At 36.8% G+C, this 27,529-nt stretch overlaps 1 protein-coding gene across 1 annotated transcript in view; it reads left to right on the plus strand.

Moving 5' to 3' along the window:
• The first annotated feature begins 587 nt into the window (after nt 1-587).
• LOC129747452 (uncharacterized) overlaps nt 588-27,529 on the plus strand; it is a 109,714-nt gene continuing 82,772 nt past the window's right edge. Inside the window, exon 1 of the mRNA XM_055741687.1 lies at nt 588-1,653. Coding sequence (XP_055597662.1) covers nt 1,618-1,653 — 36 coding nt within the window. The 5' untranslated portion in view covers nt 588-1,617. The remainder of the gene's footprint in view (nt 1,654-27,529) is intronic.

The raw sequence follows: 27,529 nt of genomic DNA on the forward strand, positions 1-27,529 counted from the left end.
TGAAAAATACTTGAAAATCGTTCGAGTTGTGTCGTAACCTTTTTCGAGTTTGTATTTAACCTAAAAAAAAACATTTTAACATAATAACTTTATCACTGTGTCCTGTCCGCAGAACTCTCCAATACACTTGAAGCAACCCCTTATTCTCACTCAGCAAAACAAAAAGCCGACAAATAAGCCCTTCTAACCGCGAATTTTATCCGCGATTATCCAACCTCTGCTTCGATGTCATAACAAGAGAACGGCGCTGTCTCGGCGCCATCCACAAGAGAGCTCTAGGGGGAGAAAAATTTCAACCCGCAACAGCAACCCATGCATGGGGTAGTCGGACCGGAACCCCGATGGGTTTTCTCCAAAAAAAAGTTACCGAACTCGGCTGACACATCGATGGTTGAACCATCACGGGACCACGTGAAAGCTTTTCGCAAATGGGCTACCAAAGAAGAGAGTGCCTTTAATTTACTCAACGTTTTTCGCGGAGAAAGTTTTCCACTTCACAACCGAAACGAGAGAGCCATTTGCGGGAGCAATTTTGGGGTGGCCAGCCAGCCTTTTCTTGCTCGAGGTCATTCGAAACGTCAGTCAGTCAGACTAAACGGGAGGCTCGCGCGAGACTAGTTAGTGGTTCTTCATCAGAAGGATTTCGCGAATTTGCGTTGGGACCCAACATTTCCGGCCCTTTCCGGTCATGTGTGCGTGTGTCCCTTCTGGTTCCTAAGATCCGTGGATGAATCGGTCATCGATTGCATAAATTCGGGAGTCGGAAGTCAATTTTTTCGGTCGCTCGAAACGTCTGTGGTGAAGTGGAAAAATCAGTCCCTTTAGTTTTTGTGTGTTGCCTAGTGCCCTTCTTTAAGTGGATATAGTGTTTTTTGATGGAGTGATGCACTGAAAGCCTGTTTTTTCTTTATTTTTCAAGCGGAACAACCCAGCAGTGGATTAACTGCGAGCTTCCAAGGCTGAAAAGTTTTGTCCTTCCTCAAGGCGAATCCTGCTAGGAGAAAAGAAAATTTCAATGTCGTATTTTTGGAGTAGATTGTATAGATTTTTCTTTGCTGGTTGAAATTGGAGAAAAATAAACCCATTACATTTCACTTCCAATCTTTTTTCCCTTCTCTTCTGCTTCTTCTCCTGCCGTTCTTTGGTTGTTCTTTTCTCTCGTTATTCTTCTAGTTAATTTAAAATTGCAGCTGTATGGGTGTTCGTGTGATTGTAGGTGTTTAAATGTGCATTTACCGTGGCCCTTTTTCACGGTCTCGAAATGATTTGTAAAGGTGAAAAATCGTATTTGCAGCGCCGTAATGACGAACGCTGCTAGAGTTGGAATGTCATCGGAAGTTCTGACCCAGATCAAGGATTTTCAATGTCTTCGAGGGACCGTCCGGAAGATATGGAGCGAAAAAATCTGTCTCGAAACAGCTGCTTCAGCGTCGCGACGATTCTGGCACTAGACGCCTCAAGCTAGGCAAAACCCGTCGAGATTTCATTGGTATAAAGTCATTAAAAAGCCTGTGTAGTGCTGTGAAAACGTGCGTGATCTAGTTTAATAGGCACATATAAATAGCTTTAAAAATATAATAAAAATATAGCAATCGATCGAGCAGTTGAACTGAAAACATGATAACCACAGCGATAACCACAACATTCCAGGAGGTAGGTGCCAATAGTCCCTGGGACTGAAAATTCCACATAACCAGATATATCACTTCCACGAGCATTGCTCATTTTGCGATACTCCGCCATAAAAAGGAACCTCCCCAACAAAGAACATAAAAAAAAGAACAGATCCCATTTTTAATGTGAAAACTTAGCTCTTATCCCCCTTTTCCAACGTTCAGCTGCCCAGAGGCTTTCCAGATTACAAATGATTGTTGGTTTTTCCACATCTTCTTCTTCAAAAAAAAAAGTACCACCATTCCTAGGTTCTGTTTGGATACCGGCCACCCATCTACATCTTCCCCTTCCCTGATGAACTCTCCTCTTTGTAACAACTGAAATAAAAAAAAATACCGTAATAACAAAAAAAAAACATACAAAACGGAAGGATGAAGTTTTATGCAATCGCTCGGGCTGCTCCTGTGAATTACATAACGAGCAGTTCGGTGGGAATAACTGTTGTGTAGTGCACTTCCGTTGCATTTCGTACCCGTTCAGCACTTCCAAATGGCGACCGTAAAACACAGAGAGAAAAAAAATACGGAAGAAAACAATTGGGACAACACATAACTCCCGGAATAGAGAACAAGAAACAGAAGAAAAAAATAATGGTAGCATAAGTGGTGCATTATGTTGTGGAGAGTTGTCATTCCGGAAGGGTGACACCAGGACGACGACGACGACGCCATACTGCACTCACACGGGCTGTCACTAAACGTTGCACGTTGCACTAGAGGAGCCTGCCCGTGTGTGTTAACATGCTGGTTCCGGTCTTCTAGGGTGATAGAATGCTTTTTTGCTATATGTTTCATTATTTCCTGGTTCCGGGTTGGGAAAGTCCTTTCGCGATGCGAAGATAACCGCAGAAGTTCGGTTTATTTATAGTAATACCTACATAAGAGTGACCCAAATGAACCGAGTTTTGAAACAGTTTTGCGCTGCAAAATTAAATTAATCTTAAGACTAGTACAAGGTTCCATGCCAAATTTGGGCCAGATCGGACCACTGGAAGAGGTCGCTCAACGAGCCTGAAATTTGCATGGGGTTTTGAAACATTTTGTACGGAAGTAGCATGGCCCCTTCAGTGGATTTCTTCTGAATACAGTTTTTTTCTAAAAGCTTAAATTATGACCAATATTTCATCCGAAGGCCTCAGTCCAATTTGATTTAAGATAAAAAAAAAGTTATAAGGCTTAAAAATAGGCTTACATTTTCATGAATGCTATTCATCACTGCACATTGGTGCAGAACATCAATCTAGCTGTACGAAATAAATGGTTTGCTATCTTCGAAACAAATTTGTAGCAAGCCAAGATCTACAATTATATCATACACTAAAATGATTTTAGAAGTTGCTGAAGCTCTATAGATAAGTAGCATTTAGTGTATTTTATTGGCGATTTTGTCCATAAAAAAGTGCTCATTTTCGCAACACCAACATTTTTGTGATTATTCTTGATGATAAGCGGTACCATTCCCTATTGAAATTAGCGGGGAAATCGGTGGAATTAGCAGAGTTTTGAATGATTAAAAATACTCTTTGTCTTGAAAAGTTACCTTTTTTACTTAAAGAAAAACTGTTTAAAAAAGAGCCTCAGTAACATCTAAAACCAGGTTAATGCATTAGATAATTGTAGGTCTTGGCTTGTTACAACTTTGTTTCGATGACAGCAAACCATTTTATACAATCCACAATGTGTCAGATTAAAAAAAAACTGTTTTTCAATGGATTTTTTTACTTTTAATGTAACTCCTGGGGGTGAAACTTTGATCTATTCGACAAATTTATGTATTTTGCCAGGTGAACAACTTTGCTGAAAACATTTAACCTCTAATTTGTATAACACAAAAGTTATCATTTTCATCTTTCTATCGGTGGACCTCGCGGCAATTTTGTTTATACCAGAATATACTCCATGTTAAATTAAACAAACGATAGACATCAAATGTCTATCTTTTCATTCTTGGGCGCAATTAATTTTCGTATAGCAAGATTGATGTTCTGCTTTACTGTGTGCACTGGTAATGATGCGTCAAAATGTTCGACCGACCCGCCAAAATACTAAATTTGAAATGCATGAAATAATTACAGATTTCGACCATTTTTGTTTTGTTCAAAGGTGAACTTCATAAACTCAGCAATGGATTCGCAAATTTTCTTTAAAGAAACTACTCTTCGGTTCTACGCCGTGAACTCGTGCGATGCATTGAACCACGTTCCAAATATTCTAAATGGTGTGACGGAATGTGGTGGACCGCTTAAAAAAGGACAAAATGCATACGATTTTCTTCAATAATAGGTCTGCCGTCTATTCAAGACTTCATGAGTTCAATTTAATTTCAGAAAGTTCGAATTAATTCCAAAATATTAGGGAAAGTCTGGTAAGACGGACACCCTAAGGTTGAATCGTAATAAAATATCAGATATTGCTTTTTTCATCACAGTTTTCGTGCAGAGGAGCAGTTCAGGTTGTTTGCTACCGCATTAACCATTAAAATTAACGAATTTCCTTCATCAAGACTGTTTTTATAGCAATCAAAAAAATACTTGCAAATCAAACTTTCCAGAAACGATTGGATAAAACGGACACTGCGTAGAAAAGGTACATTTTTCCGGAAAAAACTGCTGTTGAATTACATGTTTTTGTGAAAAAAAGTATTTAAGAACGTTGTTTGCGCCAAAATCAAGTAGCGCAACGCAACGCAATATCTATTTTTATATTGAATCATCTCCCAGCGACAACCAACCGCAATTGCCAAATTACACTGAGGTTTTTTTTTACGCGGTTTTTTTTTACACGGTTTTTTTTACGCGGCTTTTTTTACGCGGATTTTCGAATTAACGCGGTTTTTTTTTACGCGGATTTTCGAATTAACGCGGTTTTTGAGAGAAAATATTCTAAGACTTTTTCAAAGGAAAACACTTAGAATCTTTTTGTAGTTGGGAAATTCTTAGCTCTGAGACTAAGAACGTGATACATGATATCTGATACATGATATCTGAGACCTGAGACCTGAGACCTGAGACATGAGACATGAGACATGAGACATGAGACATGAGACCTGAGACATGAGACATGAGACCTGAGATATGAGACCTGATACATGGGACCTGAGACATGAGATATGAGACCTGAGACCTGAGACCTGAGACATGAGACATGAGACCTGAGACTTGAGACATGAGACATGAGACCTGAGATATGAGACATGAGACATGAGACCTGAGACCTGAGACATGAGACTTGAGACCTAAGACATGAGACCTGAGACATGATACATGAGACATGAGACATGAGACCTGAGACCTGAGACATGAGACATGAAACCTGAGACATGAGACATGAGACATGAGACATGAGACCTGAGATATGAGACCTGAGACATGAGACATGAGACATGAGACCTAAGACATGAGACCTGAGACAAAAGACATGAGACATGAGACCTGAGATATGAGACCTGAGACATGAGACATGAGACCTAAGATATGAGACCTGAGACATGAGACATGAGACCAGAGACATGAAACATGAGACCTGAGACCTGAGACATGAGACATGAGACATGAGACATGAGACCTGAGACATGAGACATGAGACCTGGGATATGAGACCTAAGACATGAGACATGAGACCTGAGACATGGAACATGAGACCTGAGACATGAGACATCAGACGATCTAATTGATTTTGTTTTTTATCTTAAAAATAAACTATCATTGTACGCAAATTTTTAAATAATCATGGTTCTTTCGTATTTTTTAGTAACGTGCTTTTTTGCTCGAATTTTTTAATTAAAATGGTTTTTTTACGTGGATTTTCGAAATTCGGGGGTTTTTTTACGCGGATTGTCGAATTAACGAGGTTTTTTTTTACGCGGATTTTCGAATTAACGCGGTTTTTTTTTACGCGGGTTTTTTTTTACGCGGGACGAAATACCGCGTAAAAAAAAACCTGAGTGTACTGCCTCACGCTTTTCTTTAACAACGACGAACAATGCGTGTGTGCAGCAGTATACCCAAAACGAATGACCAATATAGCCGATCGACTATCACAGGCTGCGCCTAATTGCCTGGTAGCGAAACAAAGGAGAAGTAATAAACCCGCCGTGTTGATCAGTCGCAGAAGAATATACAGTCCATTTGTTCGTTGCCATTGGTTGTATCGTTCGGTGTATCAATTAAATGATTTCCTTGTGAACATATCACTTGATTTAAGTGTTTTCAATATAAGTTCGAACCTCCAAACGTCTGGGAACTTCGCGGGAATTCCGAACCAGCGATATATTTGGGAATTGGCCCCAACAAACGTGTTTAAGCCAAAATGGAACCAATTGGTCCAAGCCCAGAAGCGAAACAGTGTGGTTTTCGGAAATCAGTATTTCAAAAGCACTGTCTTCACCAGGGATCCAGTTTTTACAGTTTATATGGCCTATTTTAAAACGCTGAGTGCTTTTCGACCGATAATTGCTCTTGTCGTGTGGTTTTTGCTGACCTCAGCAACTGTTTTTTAAACGGTTTTTGCCTCAGCCCTACAACTGAAATTCGCTGGTTTTCTTTCCAGATGGTTAAAGAGAAGCCTAATAAACACTCCATTTGAAAAAGGTTGAAATTTTCGAAAATGTGCGAGTTTTGAACTGTTTCCTGAGGCGAGAAAATTAATTCACATAGTGAGTCCTCAACTTTTTGTGTGTATCGTTTTTATCGTTGCTTGCTTGATGTAAATCAACAAAGGATCACTTTATTAAAAAAAAATACATAAAATTCATTCGACAGCTTTTCGGATGAATTTTTTCGAACTTTTTTTGTGATTCCACCCATCATTTTCTGCACAGTACTGCTGGTAGCCTCATTCGCCATCTTGTTCCACCATTTTTCCATTTGAGCGGGTGTTTTCATGGTTTTGCCTCATTTCTTCAGTTTGCTCTTCGCTATTGCCTAATATTTATCGATGGGACGAAAATCTGGACAGTTTGGTGGATTGACACTTTTTTCAACAAAATCGATCTTGTTCTCCTTATACCACTTAACGACATCCCGGCTGCCGTTAAGTGGTATAAGCCGGACCTTTGTGGGACCGAATGAATGGCAAAACCCTCTTCTGGAGACATTCTTCTTTGTAAACATTTCCATTCATTGTGTCCCCAGTGATGAAAATCTTAGTCTTCTTCCCACAACTACAGATCCCTCGCCAATTCATCAACTTACGATCAAATTTATCTGCGAAAACAAACTTGAATCTACTCGCAACATTCCCTTTACACTTCGCAAGGTAAAATTTGTTACCGGATATTTGTCTAAAATCCATTTTGACGTAAGTTTCGTCGTCCATCAAAATGCATCCGTTGTTCTTGGTCAACACTTTCTCGTACAACTTCCTTGCCCTGGATTTGGCAACCAGGTTTTCGCAGCTCCCGGTCATATGTTTCACCTTTACGCCTGGATTATTTTGCTTGATCCACCGTAAGGGTCTCCCGGTAACGTTGCAGCACCGAATTTACAGTCGATTTGGGATATTTCAGGAATTTCGCGATCTTTGCCCCTGACCACGTCGGTTTCTTTACGTGAGTGTGCAAAATTTTCTCTCGCCTTTCGCGTTCCATCGTCGATAACTTTTGACTGACTGCTTCAATCTTGATGAAATTTTCACCACTAAGTAAACAAACCATCCGAATCAAAACACTGTCAATAGATTTGACGATGTGACAACTAGGGGCGCTGCAGTAAATGAAAAGATGCGACCAGATTCTATGTGAAACAGACTTTATACCTACCAAAAGTGGAGGCGATATACGTACATGTTTTGATTATTTTCTGATTTACGACTTCGACAGCACCATATAGGATCGTATTACGATGTTTGATATACTTTGGTACTTTATGTTGCAATGATCGTTTGTTATACGTCACTTTAAACGAGTCGATCGCTACACATTTACGACTCCGAGCGGTTTGACATTGAAAATCACTGATTATACGATGTACCCTTGTACGATTTAAATCAATCCGACCAGATGCGACCAGATTCTATGTGAAACAGACTTTATACCTACCAAAAGTGGAGGCGATATACGTACATGTTTTGATTATTTTCTGATTTACGACTTCGACAGCACCATATAGGATCGTATTACGATGTTTGATATACTTTGGTACTTTATGTTGCAATGATCGTTTGTTATACGTCACTTTAAACGAGTCGATCGCTACACATTTACGACTCCGAGCGGTTTGACATTGAAAATCACTGATTATACGATGTACCCTTGTACGATTTAAATCAATCCGACGATCGATTGGCGATTTATATCACCCTTTATGCAAGGTGTATTGCAATCTTTTACGATGTTCAGAGATTTGAACATCGATTGACAACATAAGTCACAATTTATACGAGGTGTGTTGTCCTCTAGAACGATATGAAGTAATTTGACATTCGATAGACTTTTAAAGCGACACTTTATGCGAGCTGTTATGCAGTTTAATGCGATGTGAACCACGAAACGATTTTATGAACCTCTGTATGTAGCATTTTAAGCGTAATATCGTGATAGAGATGCGATCCTAATAAAAAACAAAAAATATTTTTATGATTTATATTCTCACAAATATTTTGATACACTGAAATGTGCCTTGTATGATTTACGATATAATTGGGCCATTTGAAACTCGTGTCGGAACCTGATCTTGTCCCGTTGGCCGTCATCACCACCACCTCCATTAGGGCTTCCTTCACCGTGTGCTTAACATGTTTTATGTCTTCTTCGTTGGATGCAGACCAATTAAAATTTTCATTTTTGTGCTGGGAAAACTATTTCCGGAGAGAAGCGAGTGCAGGGATCTCTACTTAACGATTGCCCAACTAACCATAAGCATTAAGCCATAACCCTTAATCAGCATAAAATCAACATTTCTAATGCAAGTTAGCATTATATCAACATTCAAAATGCTTTTTAGTTTTATATAAGCATTGTTAATGCAGAGAAGCAATAACAAAAATTCACACTAATGGTAGCACTATATGCACATATAGAGCTACTATATAAAGTTAACAAGCATTAAGACTGTAGCACTAGAACTTCCTGTAAATGCTTATATAAAGCTTTTATAAAGCGTAGAAACGTCAAACCCGCAAATGTAAACAAGAGTGATTTTCTCATTTGCTGCGTGTGAGTAAGCAAGACAGCAAACGAAAATAAACAGAGCGGGCAGTTGCAGTTGTCTTCTCCCAAAATTTTCCAATACATTTCCAAACCTTCTCATGCATAAATTGTCTATGAAATTGTGTGACCCGAACAGTACTTGAAGTACGGGTTTTTTCACCTACCTTATCAGCATCAAGAGTGGTCGAAATGATAAAGGTGCAAGGGAAGATAAAGGCTGCTGCGGGATCCTCGGTTCGAGACTCATCAAAAGTAATTCATAATTCAATTATAATCACTTCTCATTTCAAAGAACACTTCATTAAGCAAGCATAATCCTTCATTCAGCAGGTTGATTGATGTTTTAGATTATGATTTTATTTTTTAATTTTTGTTCATTTTAATCAATCATAGAATAATTTCCTATTTTAAATTTCAGTTTCACATCAATCATAATCAATCGAATAAAAAATTAAAAGGTGTTCTAAGTATGCATTTTTAATGCTTTTACACGGCTGGCGAAAAATGATGTTTTGATGGTGCTCTAATTCAGCATTTGTAATGCTTATTAAAGGCTATGTCGTGATAGCATTTATTCAGCCCGCTATTTCGCCTTTTTAGCATTAAATCTGCATTATATACGCATATAGTGCAACACAAGCATTAATTCAGAGTTATATATGGGAATATAGTGTTGATTAAGGGCTATGTTTTAGTGCTTACGGTTACTTAGGTGGTGCTTTTTAATAATTCCTGATGGTTGAAAGAAAATAGAAAAAAAGTTAGTTACATATATTCTCAACCATCAAAAAATGACAATTAATCAACAGCTAAACTGCTTGGGGACAAGCTGTCTGAAATGATCGTCGTTATAAGTATATTTTTTATAAAGTTAACTATTAAAACTGAACCAAGCATTCGTTTGAGTTGTCTAATTTCTTTTTAAACTTACCTTGACTTACACAGTTGTAAATTAAGATTTAGGCCGCGTAGAACGTATGGTTGAGCAGCAATCATTTGCGACTTCCGTTTGTTGAATTCGACCGAACCCTTCTTAGAGCTTTTGATGAGATTCCTCCGCTCTTCTCTGCCGCATTATCTTCCCTGAGCTTATCGAATTTTGCATGGAACTGCGAAGAAGTAGAAACATTTGAATTATGACAAGAACATCAATAGATGCTTCCATTAACTCACCTTTTTTTTCATTTTCCTTCAGCTCCACTTCCTTTTTCTAAACGCGGACCACAAGCAATTCCCTAATTTCGTCATCCTTAACTGCCATCTAATCTTGAAGTCGGTATAAATAGTCATGTGTAGGTAGGGGCGGATCAACATCTACCGCAACTTGACAAAATTGCAGCAATCAGCGGCCGTCATCATAATCACCAATGTCACTTCCTCTTTACTGACGTCCAGGGATTCCTCTGCCTCCATCATCAATCACTTTAACTAAAAAATAAATAAAATTCTGGGATTTGTGATAGGTAGTTGGTTTTTTCTTCAACCAACCAGATCAAATCCTTTTGAAAAACGCAATCCAAGCCCCAAGCAGGCAAATGAAATTCAAGTTTCGGAGAAGGTACGAATCCGACGTGCATCTTATATCAGGTTACTTTTTCACAAGCTGGGCACAAGTAGCTCGATTCTGGCAGTACCTATGAGAACAAATTTGGTTTTGGTATTGAGTTAAATCATTTAATTTGATTAACTCACCTGTTTCAATTTACTTCGTGGGAATTCAAAAATGAAGAATCTCCGGGAAAAACAAACCAACGTCGACATCCTAACCAACTGAATTGCTGGATTTCGTTTCAGCTCCCACCGATAAATCTGACCGGACTGATAGAACCTATTGGATGAAAATGAATTGTAAATCGGTGCAAATCATCGATCCACCGCCGCATAAACAAACGCCCGAAAAATAACAAACAAATTGTAATACGACGATGATTACACGGTCAAACGCTACTACTGATTATGATACACTGAATTATCCCTTTATGTGATGATCGTTTGCAGTGCACAAAAGTGATGATGCACGATGTTTATGTGAGATTCTTTACGATTCTGTCTGCTAGCAATTACAATTTCGTCACAAAACTTATTAATGTTCGAATAAAATGCGTCTTGAGAAATTTTATGCAATTGATATAAGATTTCATTTGACATCGGGAGTGCTAAATACGACTTCATGCAACACATCGTAATTAAGACATATTAGATTTGGTTTCAACATCTTCTACGATGAATATACGATGTGATCGTATGTTAAGTGTACACATTCACGATTCCGATTTGAGTTGCATCCATATACGAGTTTGGCGATGATTTCTTTTACGATACGATTTCATGTTGGCTGGGTACCTGGATACCGAGCAATTTAAAAATGTTTATTTGACTTTGAAGTGGATGGAGGCCGATTTGGAACACGATATATCAATGCTAATTATACCTTAAACCAGTTGTTTTAAAACTTTTTCGCTCACCACTCCCTGTCTCGATTTTGAAGAGCTTACCGCCCCCCTTGTGGTATTTAAGAACTAATTTGTTCCAAAATGCAACAAAAATTGGCCATTTAACTCTTCCACCACCCAATTGCAGGCTCTCAACGCCCCTCTGAGGGTGAAAGTGATCAATTTGAAATCCACTGTCTTAAATCATACTTTCTTTTGCACGTATCAGCACAACCGAGAATTTGTTAAATCTGTTTTAAAACTATGCAAATCTGAACCAATCAAAACATAATACAGGAAAGTTTTATAAAATTACTTGAAATTTTAATTTTACGTCAGGGGCGTTTAAATCGTATCTTTGGATTAAAAGACAATTGATATTCATTTTTAAACTACTCAAAGAGAACGTAAAAATTAAAACTTGTCAAAGAGAAATTAAGTTTTTTGTTTGATTTAGCAAATAATGTGTATTAACTCGGGTAAAGTTCAGGAAAGTTTTCAAAATATTTCAGCATCTTGTCCAGGGTTGATTTGTCTCGAATCAATTATGGACCCTATGGGCAGGTCCGGATATATCCAGATAATTCGGAATAAACGATGATCAAATTATAAAACGGTGATTGGTTATTGTGTATGTAGTTTTCCAACAATACTTGTGGATATTTTATAAATTTTTCACCATCATCCCAACATCCTAACTTAGCTCAACTGTCCGGTGAGCCGAATAATCCTAGGCTTCAGCCCTTTATCTTATTCTAGAGTATAATTAATATTACGAGCTATATGAATAATGAATATTTAAATTAAATTAACACTTACACACTCATTTTTTTTTTAAACGAACACACACATATAGGATCTCAGTGAAACTTCATGTTTCTTTCAAGAGATCTGAATTCTACTTAAGACTAAAGCGTACATCTTTCAAGGATATAATGGCTAGCATCTTACTAATGCTAACACCACCAGCCCACAGAAAGAGTACTATGTATGCCGTGACCGAGACTCGATCTCATGACCTCTGGCACTTCCTACTTCTAATATTTATTAGATCTCTGGCCATATTTAATTTGATAATATCATCGTTTGCATTATAAAGTGTCATTATTTGATACATCGGCTCATTTCTAGCATAATTTTGAATCCGATTAGCTATGGCCTTCCATCACCCATTGTGAGACTCTTGAGACAAACTCGAAAAATGAAAGTGTTAGAAAGCTGAAAAAATACATGAATTTTTAAGTCGTAAAAATGAATCAATTTTTCAATTTTGGAGAAGATCTGAAGACCCCCGGCGCAAATTGTCAGATAAAAAAAATCATCACATCTAAGTATATTTATTATTTCGATTTAGCAGTGGAACTCTATAAAAAGAATGTGATTTTTTCATATTCAGAATTCAAGAGGATGCAACTGAAATTCAACACTGTATGTTACTGTTACACTAAAAATTTGGGTATGGTTAAAGAATCTCGACGTAAGAGTTTTAATAATTGGTTCACGTTTCATCTGATAAATAGTGATAAATCTGCCTCCCTGCTTACCTTCAACGAGTTACGAATGTTTAACAAATGTCTACATTGATGCTGAATTGCATCGTGAACAATGTATAATACCGTCAGTGGGCGAACAACTCAATATCCTTATCATTAGCTCGTTAAACTCGTGGTGAACAACATTATGTTGGTAATTATTGTGTTTTAAGATACCTAATACCAAAGCATCGTCGTCTCGGTGAGTGTTTTTCCCAACGCAACTGGGTAGCTAAATACTAAATTGGCGAGGGGGTATGATTTATTAATTACACGCTCCATTGCTTCGGGCGGGCAAATTGTTACGGACCCTCCGCTGGCGATGGGAATTTTGAGAAGCTGTCTCCAGCAGCAGTAGCAACAAAGGTTGTAAAAGTTATGCTCAAATTGACAGCATAAACCCTAACAATGGTTGGAAATTAAGTCCTACCCTTGTTGTTTTGATTGTTTTTGTCATTTTTACCATGTGACCGGGGCAATTCCGGCTGTTGGCCTTTTTTTAGTTGAACGTGGTTTTATGTTCAGGTTATGTTAACAACGACTTCTAGGTTTCATAAGCATGATTGCACCAATTGTAAGACTCAGAAGGTTGTCGATATCATCAAGAAAGCAAGAGCAGAATATACTTCATCAGAGGAAAATCCTTCGAGGAAAACTTTTTCATTTCCTCAGAACATACAGATTGCAATAAATTATTCTTGCTCGGTTCAACGAACCTATCCCAATCTTGCGAAGAATAAATGTTTGACATAATTCCAATCCTCGCGTCTGGGAGCAAATCTGAACCTTCCGCACCGTTTACCGAATTGGCAAACGAAAAAAAACATCCCAAGAAAGCTCGCTTTGGAAGCGGACCAAACCCACACGAAACAATGACCGAAAACATAAGCTGAATAATTTATTCAGCAGGCTTGATGTGTTTTCGGTTTTGTTGTTGTTTTCGGGTCCAATTCGTTCGGATTGCCGGAAAAGTGGACCAAAAGTTAGCTTTGGCAGCAGCAAGCGCGTCAGACTGTCTGGACCAGCCTCCGTGCCAAGGGGAAGAATCGATCCACCCGACTGCCGCCACACCCTGTCTGGGCTCCTCCAGAAAATCCGGGATAACCGAAAACCGGTTCAAAGGGTTTGGAAGCTGGAAAAATTTGCGCTTTTGCTTTCTTGGTGTTGCTGTCAAATATTTGCGAAGGTCATGGAATAGTTTGGCGTCGTTATTCGTTCTTTTAAAGTCTACTTTGGATGTGCTCGATAAGATTTCAAAATCAGATTTAGGTCGATAAGTTTAACGTCACCTACCTGTAGGGGAGGAGCGGGCTATATGCGCCTATTAAGGAGAATACTGATTTTCTCAAATATTGCATCGAATATGTGTACAAAAACTATATACACATAAGCAAGCATCTGTTTTCTATACATTGGAGTAATTTTTATGTAGAAATTTCCTTCATTTTTTGAGAAATCGATTTTATCATGACTGTTGTCAAAATTGCCGAACCTCAAACCGTGCGGGCTAAATGCGCCTAATTATGTTTTAAGCAAAATTTCTGTTTTTTTTGGCAATATTTCCTTATAATTCCATTGGAAATGCTAGAAAATGTCAACTTTCATACGAAAAAGCTAAAGTTTTATAAAAATCTATTTTTTCTTATATTTTATAGAATAAAACAGAAGCTAGGGTTTCCATACTATGGAGGCAATGCATCCATAATAAAAACTTTATCAAATCTGTTTTGAGATCTTCAATTCTCTCTGAAGGTGTTAATAAGAGATTGAATTCGAAGTTTTAATGATAAAAATCATATGTTTATTCTATTTAATCTGTTATTTAAGGGTAGTGACATTTTACAAACATGATGGGGGCAACCACAAACACTCTCTTATTCCACTTAACAATCATTATGAAACCAGTATAATAGCTTAAATTCGTTTTATTTCTATGGTTCATTTGAATAAGAAACAAAAACAACCCAACTTTTAGTTTTGAGCTTCTTTACGTATAATTTTTAAAAGTAAATATGTTACATCAAAAGGTATCAAAACTTTGTATGAATTTTTAAATTTTTTTGAGTTGGTTTATTCATAAAATTCTTTCTTGCCTTATGTTCTAAGCGTATTACCCTCAAAATACATTGATTAGATATGTTGTCTTGTAAGCCATTTCGTCAAACGGCCGTAGGGTCATTTAACCCGATAGGCCCATTTAAGAAACCTTTCCCCTACCTATGCGAAATATTTCTATCGGACGAGTAAAAAGAGTTAAAAGGTGTTTTGCCCATGAATTGGTTAACTTGACCGATAGAGTGTAGCTAAGTAGAGGTTGAAATGAATTTAAAATCTTTATTTTTTATTAGATTGTTTATTTTATAAATTCAGCGCGATGTTCGCGAAAGCCGACAGCAGAGGGACACGGGTCAGTTGCGTTCGCGTTCGAGTTTTGCTATCCAACTCTAGTTAACCCCAATGATATGGTCCAGCGACGAGTAGTGATCAAATGTGACAGTTTTTTGTTGTTGTTGTTGCAATTTTCTATCGTTCCAACGAGCAAAATCACAAGCGTGAGAATTTTGACACATGACCACAGCTGCAAGTTCAATCACCCACACCGAGTTGCATCTCAAATGCAATGAATGACTTGATTATGCAACTAACATACATATCACTTCTTTGAGCTAATCTAAATGAGATCGGACGCTTCTAATCAGTGTTTAATTTCCTGTCCGAAGAATCCGCGCTGCTTAACAGACTGCATGAAAGTCGATCAACGATGTTGAATAAATTGTAAAAAAGGCTAGCGTCAGCACAGATTCCAAGCAAATTTTATCAGAAGGTCTCATTTCAACACAAAAAAAAATTGTTTTACTCGATTTTAAGGAAAACTGACACTCTCTGGTTGAGGAAATTTAATCAGCACATAGAGCTGACACCTTTGTATATCTACTCCCGGATGATTGCTTAATCGAATCTGTAGCAGTTTAAAAATTACCGGGAGCCGTTTCGCACATCAACGCCATCATCGTCATCGTCAACAACATCGGGGAGCTGCGCTGTAATCCAATTAGCGATGGTTTGCAGTTGTTATATGTAGGTATCATGTGCTGAAATCTTCAACCGTTAGCGATGATTTAGTGGGGCTCGCAGAGTGGCTTAACTTTGAGGTAACTTTGTGGAAAGGACAATTTTATGACGAAATATAAAGGGTTTTCGGATCAAAAAGTGGTCAATGTATAAAAGATAAAATAAATTTCAGTTAATATTCCAGTAGACCCACTCCAAATTGTCGAGTCTTTCACATTTCATGCCTGCCACAAGATTTTGTGCAGTCAGCTTCAGGAGAGTTCTTATACTTGGACTCAACCTGAATATTGTTAGCGGCATACCACTGCAATGCCTTTTTTCCATAATGTCAGGATGCCAAATCCGGCCAAAACAGCTCAGACAAGTCATGTTTCTTGAGGAAAGGCAGAAAACGCTTTTGATGACACTTTTTCACGTATATCTCCTGGCTAACGGTCCCGGTTGCAACGTAAATGTTGCTTTTCAAGTACAGAAAACTTGACAAATGAGGTATTTCTTGGCAACTTTGACAGTTTATTATTCTTGAAAATGGCTGCCATCTTCCCCCTCCCGGTTACTTTTACTATTACTTTTGTCCAGGAAGCTGCTTGAAATCTGCCTTGGCGTAGGTTTCGTAGGCACCACGCAATCAAACTTTTTTAACGATTTGAGTCACCACCTTCTTATAAGTCGATAGTCAGGATCGTTTTTTAGCTTCATGCACGATTGTAGACGATAATCCCAACTTATTTGCGACAGGAGAGGTTGTGGTTGCGCTTTAAAGCGCTAGCTTCTCTTCTGTTTTTCACTGTGGCTCCCGGCTTTCGATTTTCCTTTGATCCAGGCTTTCTAGTTGTCGGCTAACGTTCCCCGAACACTTCTATTACTTTGGTGATGGTTGATTTGGCTAAATTCAACGATTTAGCTATTTCTGCGAGCGTGTACTTTGGATTTTTACCACGCATGTACAAAATTTCGATTCGTTGCCCCTCTTGCTTGGACGCCACTGGAAAACTAAAGATCTCATGTCACAATCAGGTGGAATAAAGGACCGCTGCAAGCTTTGTAGGGAAATTTCAAATTCCTAAATTTTTTCACCTCCCATAACTTTTTTGTGTTGCCAGAAATACCAATAAAAGCGATCCAGCCCGTCCTGAATAAGCGAAACGAGTTTTCATTTTGTATGGGAAAACAAAAATTTTTGCCAAACAAATCGCCAGAGATATACTGAAAGTTCGAGAAAATGTAAAAAATGGATGAAAACTATTCCTTGAATCTTGCAGTACAATTCATGTGAACAAAGCACAAACCTATCTTGTAGGACTCCAGAAAAGATATTCGATGCTATACAATTTTTTTTTTCATAATAATTTTTTTCATTTTTTCTTTTTTGACTACTTATTTAAAAGCTGTGTAACAGTAGGAAGAAAATAAAAAGTCTTTAAAAACTGCTTTGCATTGCTAGAAAATTTATTGATTTATAAAACCTTTGCAAAAACATTTTATGAATTTATTAAAAGCTCTAGCGAGCAAAGTCTGCCATTTTCAAATACTTTTCAATGGATTCAGAATTTTTATTTTAAATTGTTATTACTTTTTTCATGAAATGCTTAGCTACTTGTCATATTCGCAAAAAGTGTAGCTTAAGAAAAGTCAAAACCAAAAATCAAAGACCAACTTCATTTCAAGTATATTTTAATTTTCTTTTTGATTTAATATGCAAAAAAAATTTCTATCATACAAATTTCCATACAACATTGAAACGCGTTGCGCAGACACAGGAATCAACCAAATCATCTCAAATTTTACACTAATGCTTGATGACCCAAAAGGCATTGCAAAAACATATGGGAGCAAACAGTCATTTTTTGATTCGGTCTACGGTATATCCTTTAATTTAACAAAAAATTTCACTCCATGGGATATTTTATCCAACAAAAGCAGGATTTCTATTGGCAGTCTAACTTTCTTATTTTTCTTTTAACATTTGTGACCGTTCTTTTATGCTAATCCTTAAAAAATCCAAATTTTTTCTTCAAAAAATTTTAGTTATTACAGATTAGTTTAGTTTAGTGATTACATACTATTTTCTACCTAATCTACGATCATTTCAATAGGTCCATTTCCAGTTTTCTCATATTTTTCTTAGATGTAGCTTTTGACAATTGCTCAAACAGTCAAACAGTGGCCATTAAAAAAAACGAACACACACATATAGGATCTCAGTGAAACTTCATGTTTCTTTGAAGAGATCTAAATTCTACTTAAGACTAAGCGTACATCTTTCAAGGATATAATGGCTAGCATTTTACTAATGCTAACACCATCAACCCACAGAAAGAGTACTGAAAACATTTTAATTTATTTAATACCTTCGTGGAAGACTGTAATTATCATTCCGGTTTGAAATATCTTTGAAATTCAATCAAATTACCGAACTTTCGTAAAACTGTAAAAAATCTAAAAGACTAATGTAATTTTTTCTTAGAAGTCAAAATTACTCGCAATCATCGAGAAAGTTGACCATTGATTTAAACGTTTTTAATCAAAATATTTGTAACATTTTACAGTTTTTTTTTATCTATAAAGTGTACTTATTTATTAAATGGGTTTTTACCTTCTTTCAAATGTTAGCCTTGAATCTCAAAAACGAGAGCTGAGATAATGAAATTTAATGCATATTTGAGTCAGTCAGTCAAAATAAGTTCTTAATTTTTTTGCGACTCAGAAAAATGTTATTTTTTTGCCTTGTGTTATCAAAAATTGATCCTTCATTTGATGTTTTTTTCTAATTTCACAAGGCAAAAAACTTTGCATTTTCGAAGGTGCAAAGAATATAAGAGCCAATTAAGAATAATTTTGGGGCACTCTGATTCCAAATATTAATTTTTTTCTATAAACTCATGTTTGTAACCAACTTTCGAATACAAGTATGATATATTCAAACAAATTTCGGCACTTTTTTCGGCAAAGTTGTTAAACATCACAAATATTTTGGAATCAATTTCTCCGACTGCGAGAGATTTTCTTTTGAAAAAATAAATTGTTGAAAGTTTTTTTTTGTTTTTTTTTTTACAGTCGTCAACCAAGCTGTTGATTGAATTTAAATCTTTAATATCAAATACTTGAGGGATTTCCTAAATGATATTAGAAAAAGTTGTTACCTAATATTTTCAAATTTCTGAAAATTTTAGAATATAATTTTTTTAATCAAGGTATCTCTGAAACAAAACTAACTAACTAACAAAACTAAAGATCTGAATACTTGATTGGATGATGCACAGTAAATTGATTTGAAATCAGCTTTCAGTTTTGCTAGAGGTGATAAGCAAAATCTGAACAATGTTTTGAATTCAGGGAAACCAAATCTTCCAAAATCAGTTTTTAAAGCCTAGATACAAAAATGTGATTCCTCTGTGTTATTTCTAAAAAATCGGGAGTAATGTATCCTTTAAAGAATAAAAAAAAATTTCTTTTAAACATTTTTTGTTGCAAATCTGTAACTTTTCGAAAAGAAAGGTTTTAAATTTCATTTAATTCGTTTCAGATTGAAAAAAAAGGGTTCAAAATCTAGAATGAGAGCTCGATATTCAAGAGCAAATCAAGCCTTAGAGTTCCCAAAGGGTCCAGAGTTTAGAATTCCAATTTCATAACTTTATTTAAGAATTCAACTTAGATTTACGAAATGTGCTAGACTTAAGTAATTCATTGTATAAAAAAAATCAAAAAGAGTGTGGCTCCTTCAAGCTTAAACGTATGAGCCGTTTCAAATAAAATAGTTTTTTATTATATTTCCGATTCACTATTCGGAAAAACATAACAGAATAGTCAAAAAATCATAATTTTAAAATCAGTTTCGAATTTATAGCAATTATTTGGTCAATAAGTTATCTCAAATCCAGAGACGAACCAGCCAAAGGCTGAAAGTCTCTTAAAATAAAGAAAAAAAATATCTCAAATATTTGGTTTTTCGAACGCAAATTGAAATAATCAAATTTCTTTGTGGTTACCTTACGGTACGCTGAAAAAATCTAGAAAAGAAATAGTTAAAACATTTCTTGAAATTTTCTGCTATCCCACAACAAGTGTGCTATTTTCGTTTTATCAATGAAATTTTAAACAAAAAGTTTTTTGAATGAGGTAATAGATCCATATTTTTTAACTCCTTGATATCGAAAATATGACAATCATCGTTTTATCAACATTGTTTCGCATAAAAAATATTATAGATTCGTAGATTGAAATTGTATCAAACGATATCGAAAAAAGTTTACGTAAAAAATCGGTTGAAAAAGTTTTAACTTCATCTTTTGATTTAGTTCAATGAGATTTAATTGGGAGAGAAGAAGCAGTTCTTTGTGGATTGTTAAATTTTGACAATTTTGGTTTATTTAGTATGGGAGCCTCGCCCCCTTTCTGGATTAGCAATGGTTTAAAAGAATCATAGGGACTATTTCAAATTATTAAATTTTAGAAACAGCGGCACACCAAATTTCATGTTGATCGGTTCAGCAATTTCCAAAAATTATTCGAATTCTGTCAAATTTTTCATTATTTTGTATGGGAGCCCCTTCTTTTTAAATTCAGAAATGTTTGTTGAAATGTTTTCTCGAAAATTGTTCAAATTGTGTCATAGTTTTATTGATTTTGTATGGGAGCCCCTCCTTTAAGTTGGAGTTTGGAGGTTTGAACGTGTCATAGAAACCATCTCCGACGCTTAAAACTCTTACATACCAAAATCGATTGGTTTAGTAGTTTTCGAAAATATATGGAACTGAGAGACGGACAAACAATCATTTTTATTGATATAGAGTGCCCTCATTATTTAAATGGAAAAAGTCTTTCAATACAACATATCATATACTTAGATCAAAACCTGTTTGCCAAATCAATAAATCATCTCATCGTGTGAAAACGTTTATGTTTATCAATTTTTGACAGTATTTGTTTGAAAACTGCTCGAATTTAGTAATATTTTTAGAATTTCGTATTGGAGCCCACTTTACAAAAACGGTAGACGTTTAGAAATCTTCAAATAATCTCATTAAATCAAGAATTTTATTATGTACCAAATTTGATCAAAATCGTTTGAAAATTAATAGAGTTCTGATATATTTTTTAATCAATATGTAATAAGCCCCCCTACCTCCCCCCCTTTCCGACAAAAATATTTGTAAGTATAATTTTTGGTACATATACATCAAAATCTGTCCACCACCATAATAAATTATTTAATTATGTCAATATGCGTTTGTGTGGAAAATTTGATGAAAATTACTAACAAATTGTATATAATATTTCATATTTTATGTAAATTTTGTATGGAAGCCCCCCCCCGCCCCATTAAGTTTGATGGTTTTGTAACTTTTGTAATTCGAAACATTCTTTCGACAATTTTGGAGAAAAAATTCAACAGTGTTTAAAGTCGCTACTATTACTATTACTTGAAATTCAAATTGGTTGATTGGCTTTTTATTAAAATTTATGTGAGAGTGTTTTCTTCTCGATCGGTTGCAAAATCTAGACATTATGGCAGAAACATGTACTATTTGTTTGTGTGCACGACTCTTTTGCTTGACCTTCACACTTAAATTGGTATCAATTAACTGCCTCCAACAAAATTATTGCACAAAAAACTGAACTTTCAATGAAACCCTCTTTTTCTGTCCCATGGCCCGAAATTCGATAATTGAAACCAATTTTACGTTCCTCAAAACTCCCTTGTGTCATTTTTTTCTTTTCAAATTATATGTAAAATTACGTCAGGAACTTGAAAACAGTGATCAGTGAATATAGACGCCCCTTTCGCCGACCCTTGACACGGAACATGCTACCTGGAGTCAATTGCTCATAATTTATAACCCTCATCTGAACATTTTCATCTCAATCCGATGCATGATCACGACAATATCGCAAAAACAGTGAGCAACTAACATGGACGGCCTTTTTTTTACCACGATTCAAAACTTGACACCTGAAATCAATTATCTTTTCTGTTAAACTCTCATGTGCCAATTTTCATTACAATTCTATGCTCCATCAAGAGAATATCGTAAAAACAGTGAACAGATAATAATCCCTTTTGCCGACCCCTGCGTCAAGATTTGAAACCTGAAAGCAAAAGAGCGTCCCTCAAATCCCTTTTGCCGACCCCTGAGTCAAGATTTGAAACCTGAAAGCAAAAGAGCGTCCCTCCTATTCGGAAATTTTCATCTCAATTCAATGTAGAATAACGTCAAAATCGCAAAAACATTAAAGTTGGGTATGGACGACTGATCCGCAATTCGAAACTTGAAATCGATTGCTCGTCTTTCAAAACACTCATGTGCAAATTTTCATTACAATCCAGTGTATAATAACACCAATATCGCAAAAACATTAATCAGTGAATATGGACGACCCCTTTGGCCGACCCCTGACCCTAAATTTGATAACTGTAATCGATTGCTCGTCTCTCAAAACACTCTTGTGCAAACTTTCATCACAATCCGGTGTATAATAACGCCAATATCGCAAAAACATTAATCAGTTGATATGGACGACCCCTTTGGCCGACCCCTGACCCTACATTTGATAACTGTAATCGTTTGCTCGTCTCTCAAAACACTCATGTGCAAATTTTCATCACAATCCGACGGAAAATAACGTCAATAACGTGAAAACAATATATGTTTTGTATGGACGACCCCCTTCAGAAGGGGTCGTCCAAAAATCTAAAAACATTTTTCATCATTCCTGGTCCTAATGAGCATCCATGCCAAATTTCAGATCTCTAGCTCTTAAGACGGCTGAGTCTATAGAGGACAAACAAACAAACAAACAAACAAACAAACAAACAAACATACAATTATCTGTATATATATAGATTATCATTTTTTAGAAAACGTGTCATATTAACGCTCTTTAAAGTCCGTTATAAAATCTGCGCTTATCAAATTAAATTATGAAATGCCCAAAATGCTGTTTAGTGTCAGAACGAACATTGCGTAACATATACCATTCAACAGTTGATTCCACTATCCATTCATTCTGAATCTGGCTGTCTTCCCTTTGATATGCTAGTTATTCAGCGAATAGCTCAGCTTGTAATCCGATTAAGCGAAAAATTGAACGAAGCAAATTTTATGTCTTTTGCCAGAATTTCAACATTGTACTATGACACAACTGGCTGTACAATCCCTACAATATCAAAACTAAGGCGATGCATAGACCGCGAATGGAATTTTAAAGAACCTCAAATAGATGACAGAATCAAACAACGTCTGAAAGCTGGGACATGCAGACACAAAGTTGTTCCGACTTTCAAAGCGTTTATATATGATAAATACCACGATTATAATATCATTTATACTGATGGATCTAAGACTAACGATGGAACAGGAGCAGCTCTGGTTGATGGAGAAACTGTAATGGAATTTCCACTTCCGGGTAGTTGTAGAATATTTTCGGCTGAAACATACGCACTTAAAAAGGCTGTAGCAGAAAGTTTACCAGATGGGAAAAATTTGATATTGAGCGACTCAGCAAGTTGCCTTGACGCTCTGAAAAGAGGGCGCTCCAAACACCCATGGATTCAGGAAATCGAAAAATTGATCCAGACCCGAAATGTGGTGTTCGCGTGGATACCAGGACACTCAGGAATATTTGGGAATGATAAAGCAGACTTCCATGCAAATGAGGCTCGTAAAATTCCTCCTCAAAATATCCCATTACTGTAGTATCGTAACTTATGTTCATATGGCATTTCATACCATATTGCCCTTTCTTATGTACATGCATGAGAATGTGTAGACAAGTATGCCATACAATCTTATGTAGCATGAGTCAGGAAGAAACATTCGTTGCTGGACAACCAACAGTAGTAGACGTCATGTGCATTAGCTCCGTGTACAACACTATATTGGCGACGAGGTTCCAAAATGGCGTTTGGTAAGTTAATTGAAATAAGATGAAAGAAATATCGCTTAAATGCGGATTGAATAGATTGTTGCTTAAATGCGGAAAAGGTTGTTCAGGACCTTAAATACTGATAGCTTAAATGCTGAGAGCTTAAATGCTGAGAGCTTAAATGCTGGTAGCTTAAATGCTGATAGTTTTAATCTTGAATGTAAAGCTGACGAGCTTGAAAAATGAAATTTTTAGGAACCAATTGCTCGAATGTGGTTCATGTGTATGTATTTTGCAAAATGGTGGAGATTGTAAGCTTCAATGCTGAGCGTTGAAGTAAAGTACAATCTAGTTGGTAAAGATGGAGGTAGCATAAAATTGACTTGGAGGAATTGTAGTGACTGAATGTTGAAGAAGATGACAAAGCGGATGACTAGCCTAGGATGGCAGGTGGAACTATGGGTGGTAGATAGACCGGAAATTGTGTTTAGTAATGTGTTTTTAGTGACGGATTTTTCTTCGGAATACTGTGGGAGTGGCGCTGATAGTTGAATGTTTTCGGTGCTAAGCTGAGGAGTGCTGGTGTGGGAGGAATAGGTGAGGAATGGAAGGTGCACACACGTAGATGTGCGGCTATACGCCTGCTTAGGTCTTTGAGACTGCTTTTTAATGTGGTGAGCGTTTGTACCAGAGAGCGCTGCATCCTAAAAGTATGGAATTGCAATGAATGTTTGGATGGAGATGATTTAGTTAGTATGCAGGTGAATTGTTCGGATATGGCTGAGCCTGGTGTGTCTAGTTCCAAGAGATTCAGTCGATTCCAGGTACAGTGGTTATGAAGCGTTTATGACGACGACGGCCACAAAGATGAGAAGTATTTATTTGGCACCAGAGATGGAATGTGAGATTTAAGGTGTTGTGTTTTCCTGGGGATCTGGGTGTAGCAAGGTGGCGAATCAACTAAGTACCGGTTGAAGGCCCACAGGATGCAAGTTGCTGGAATGGCAGCCAAAGATAACTCGATCTTTTGACTATGGTGGTTGACAATTTTTGTTGGTCGGAATGTGTGCTGCCGCCTTGACGTGTGATGTTTTATCAATAGGGTTATGCGGATGAAGTGGTTCGATCGAGGTCTAGAATGTTAGAAGTTGAACTTGTGATGTAATTTAGTCACTGTTTTTGTTCGTACCCGGTTTGTTTGTGAGAAATATTTTTGCATTGGATTAGTATATATTTAAACAGGCAACGTAAAAACATTGAATTGGCACACGCGTTTATATCATGTTAAGAATGTCCGTGAAAAAGTAAGATAGTGGAATGGAAGATTCTGAGAAAAACTAGGAATTTAAATGTTATCTTATCCGGAAGTAAAAATAGCGTTTGGGTTTTACCGATAAGATGTGCTCATAAGAACATCCACTTGAATATTTAAGGATGGATGGCTAAGAAAAGAGGATGTTTGGCAATGTTAAATTGAAAATTTAAGTCATATTTCTCATTGGAGTTGTTGAATATTATCTCTAAATTGAAGTTGTTGTGATACACGGAAGGAATACTCATGGGAAACGATTGAGTGATCGGAGTCGGTTTTTCTTGGTTTTGCTGTCAATTTTCATACCTGTGAAAGGTAATACAAAGTTTGTTCGGAAAAGGTTTGAACGATGCGATTCCCTAATGAAGCAGTAGAATGAAGGAATTAAATGGGAAAAATGTTCATTTCAGAGGAGACTGTCTGTAAGTCAGGCAACTTGAACAAGTTGGGAAACAGAGCTGCTATAAGTGCCGATATTCTCGAGAATTTAAGAAATTTAAGCAAACATGAAATGTTAGCTGATAGAAATGAAAAAAGGGAAAGGTGAAAAAAAAACGGATGTATTACGATGAGAAACTGTGCCAAACAGTAAACCATCAGAAGAGAAAATGCTTATAGTCTTATCACAAGAAAAAGAAGTTTTATTGGAAAAGAGGAACAAGCCTATACCAATTGATAAGGCCCTGAGATGTTCGAAATAAGAGGACAAGGGTGTGTTGATGCTCTGTGCATTAAAGAGACCGAGCCTTGGGCTGGAGCCTTCGGAAAACCCTCTTTGTTGTCGACAAAAAACCGAGAATTTGGCGAGCATGACAGCCGTTAATGCGCGCAGCATCACCATGTTGCTACTGAGTGTTTTTCCTCATTAGGGTGGTTCATGACCCTTTCGTTCCAGAACACTACGCTCTATGATTCAAACATGGTTGTGATATCCGTGGACAACCCATCAAGGAGTGGATGTGTAACCATGTAGAATAAATATAAAATAAGTTGAATGAAAAAAAAGGAAAGTAAATGTAGTATCGTAACTTATGTTCATATGGCATTTCATACCATATTGCCCTTTCTTATGTACATGCATGAGAATGTGTAGACAAGTATGCCATACAATCTTATGTAGCATGAGTCAGGAAGAAACATTCGTTGCTGGACAACCAACAGTAGTAGACGTCATGTGCATTAGCTCCGTGTACAACACTATAATTACCATCTCAGGATGCAGTCTTCGAAATAAGACGACAAATTTGGAATAAATGGACAACAACCTGGTGGCAATCGAGATGTTTTTTACGCATCAACAAACCTTACCCAACCAAATATGTTGATCGTAAATGCGCTTCCGAACAACGTGTTTTAACCAGGTTGCGTATTGGACACACTAGATTCACACATTCATATTTATTCGAACGCAACAGCCCGCCAACATGTTCTTTTTGCGGCGTCATAAGAACAGTTGAACACATCCTCATCGACTGTAAAGGCTACGAAGAACCCCGAAAAAAGTACAACATAACAGGGACGATCTTTGAGGTTTTGGCGAATGATGCAGACAAGGAAAACAATCTCATCAAATTTCTGAAAGAGGGTAAACTATTCGAACTTATTTAAGTAGGTTAAAATTAATTATAATTAGCAGTAGTTTAGTAGTTGTATTTTTTTAGTTTTTAATATTAATGTAATTTTTTAAAAGACACGAATACCCACACGAATAAAATGTCTATAATAAACCATAATAATAATAATAAAGTTGATTCCACTTATTCAAATCTAAAGCGGCAAATGACATGCGAAAAAAATTTGAGGAACCGTTGACAATGTTAATGTTGAATATGACTCTTCATCGGGAACCAGACCAACTCAGGATAAAAGGGACCCGGTGAAAAGTCGTTTCCTCGCGATTGTTGAACGACACGTTAGTGGAAAAGCTAATATTGATTTTGCTTCAACATTTTTCTCCATTTTCCATTTCATGTCAGGCTGTTTGGCCAAATGAGGAACATGGTCGCGTTTTGCTCTCGTCTGTGTTCGTACTCCCTGCTGAAAAGACTTTTAATCGAACACGGCGATTGTGCCATTTTTCTAGGGCATTGTAGCTTGGGCCGATCGGGTTTTTTTTGGGAATCCACTGTCATCAGTTGGTTTCGAATGACCCGAATCGTCACTGGATCGATTGCAACAACAAAGAAGTCCCATCTGGGAAATGCGAGTCCCCCGTGAGGCTGAAAATAAAACTATATGGAGCCCATTCGTGAATATATAATGTGACATAATTTAAAAGTGATATAAAAGAGCCGTACTCTCACTTTCGTTCAAACTTTGGCTCCGGTTCCAAAAAGGGCAGCAATTCAGTCTGTTTTTATATTGTCTTCTGTATTCTGCTAATAAGCAATGCAGAAGGTAACCTTTCACCTTTGAGTTTTGGCTGATGGGGCAACAACAACAAAAAAAATGCTACCAGCAACTGGGCAAATTGGCATCATAAAACGTCACCGACG

The sequence above is a fragment of the Uranotaenia lowii genome, chromosome 2, assembly GCF_029784155.1.
Source record: "Uranotaenia lowii strain MFRU-FL chromosome 2, ASM2978415v1, whole genome shotgun sequence".
NCBI classification, from domain to species: domain Eukaryota; kingdom Metazoa; phylum Arthropoda; class Insecta; order Diptera; family Culicidae; genus Uranotaenia; species Uranotaenia lowii.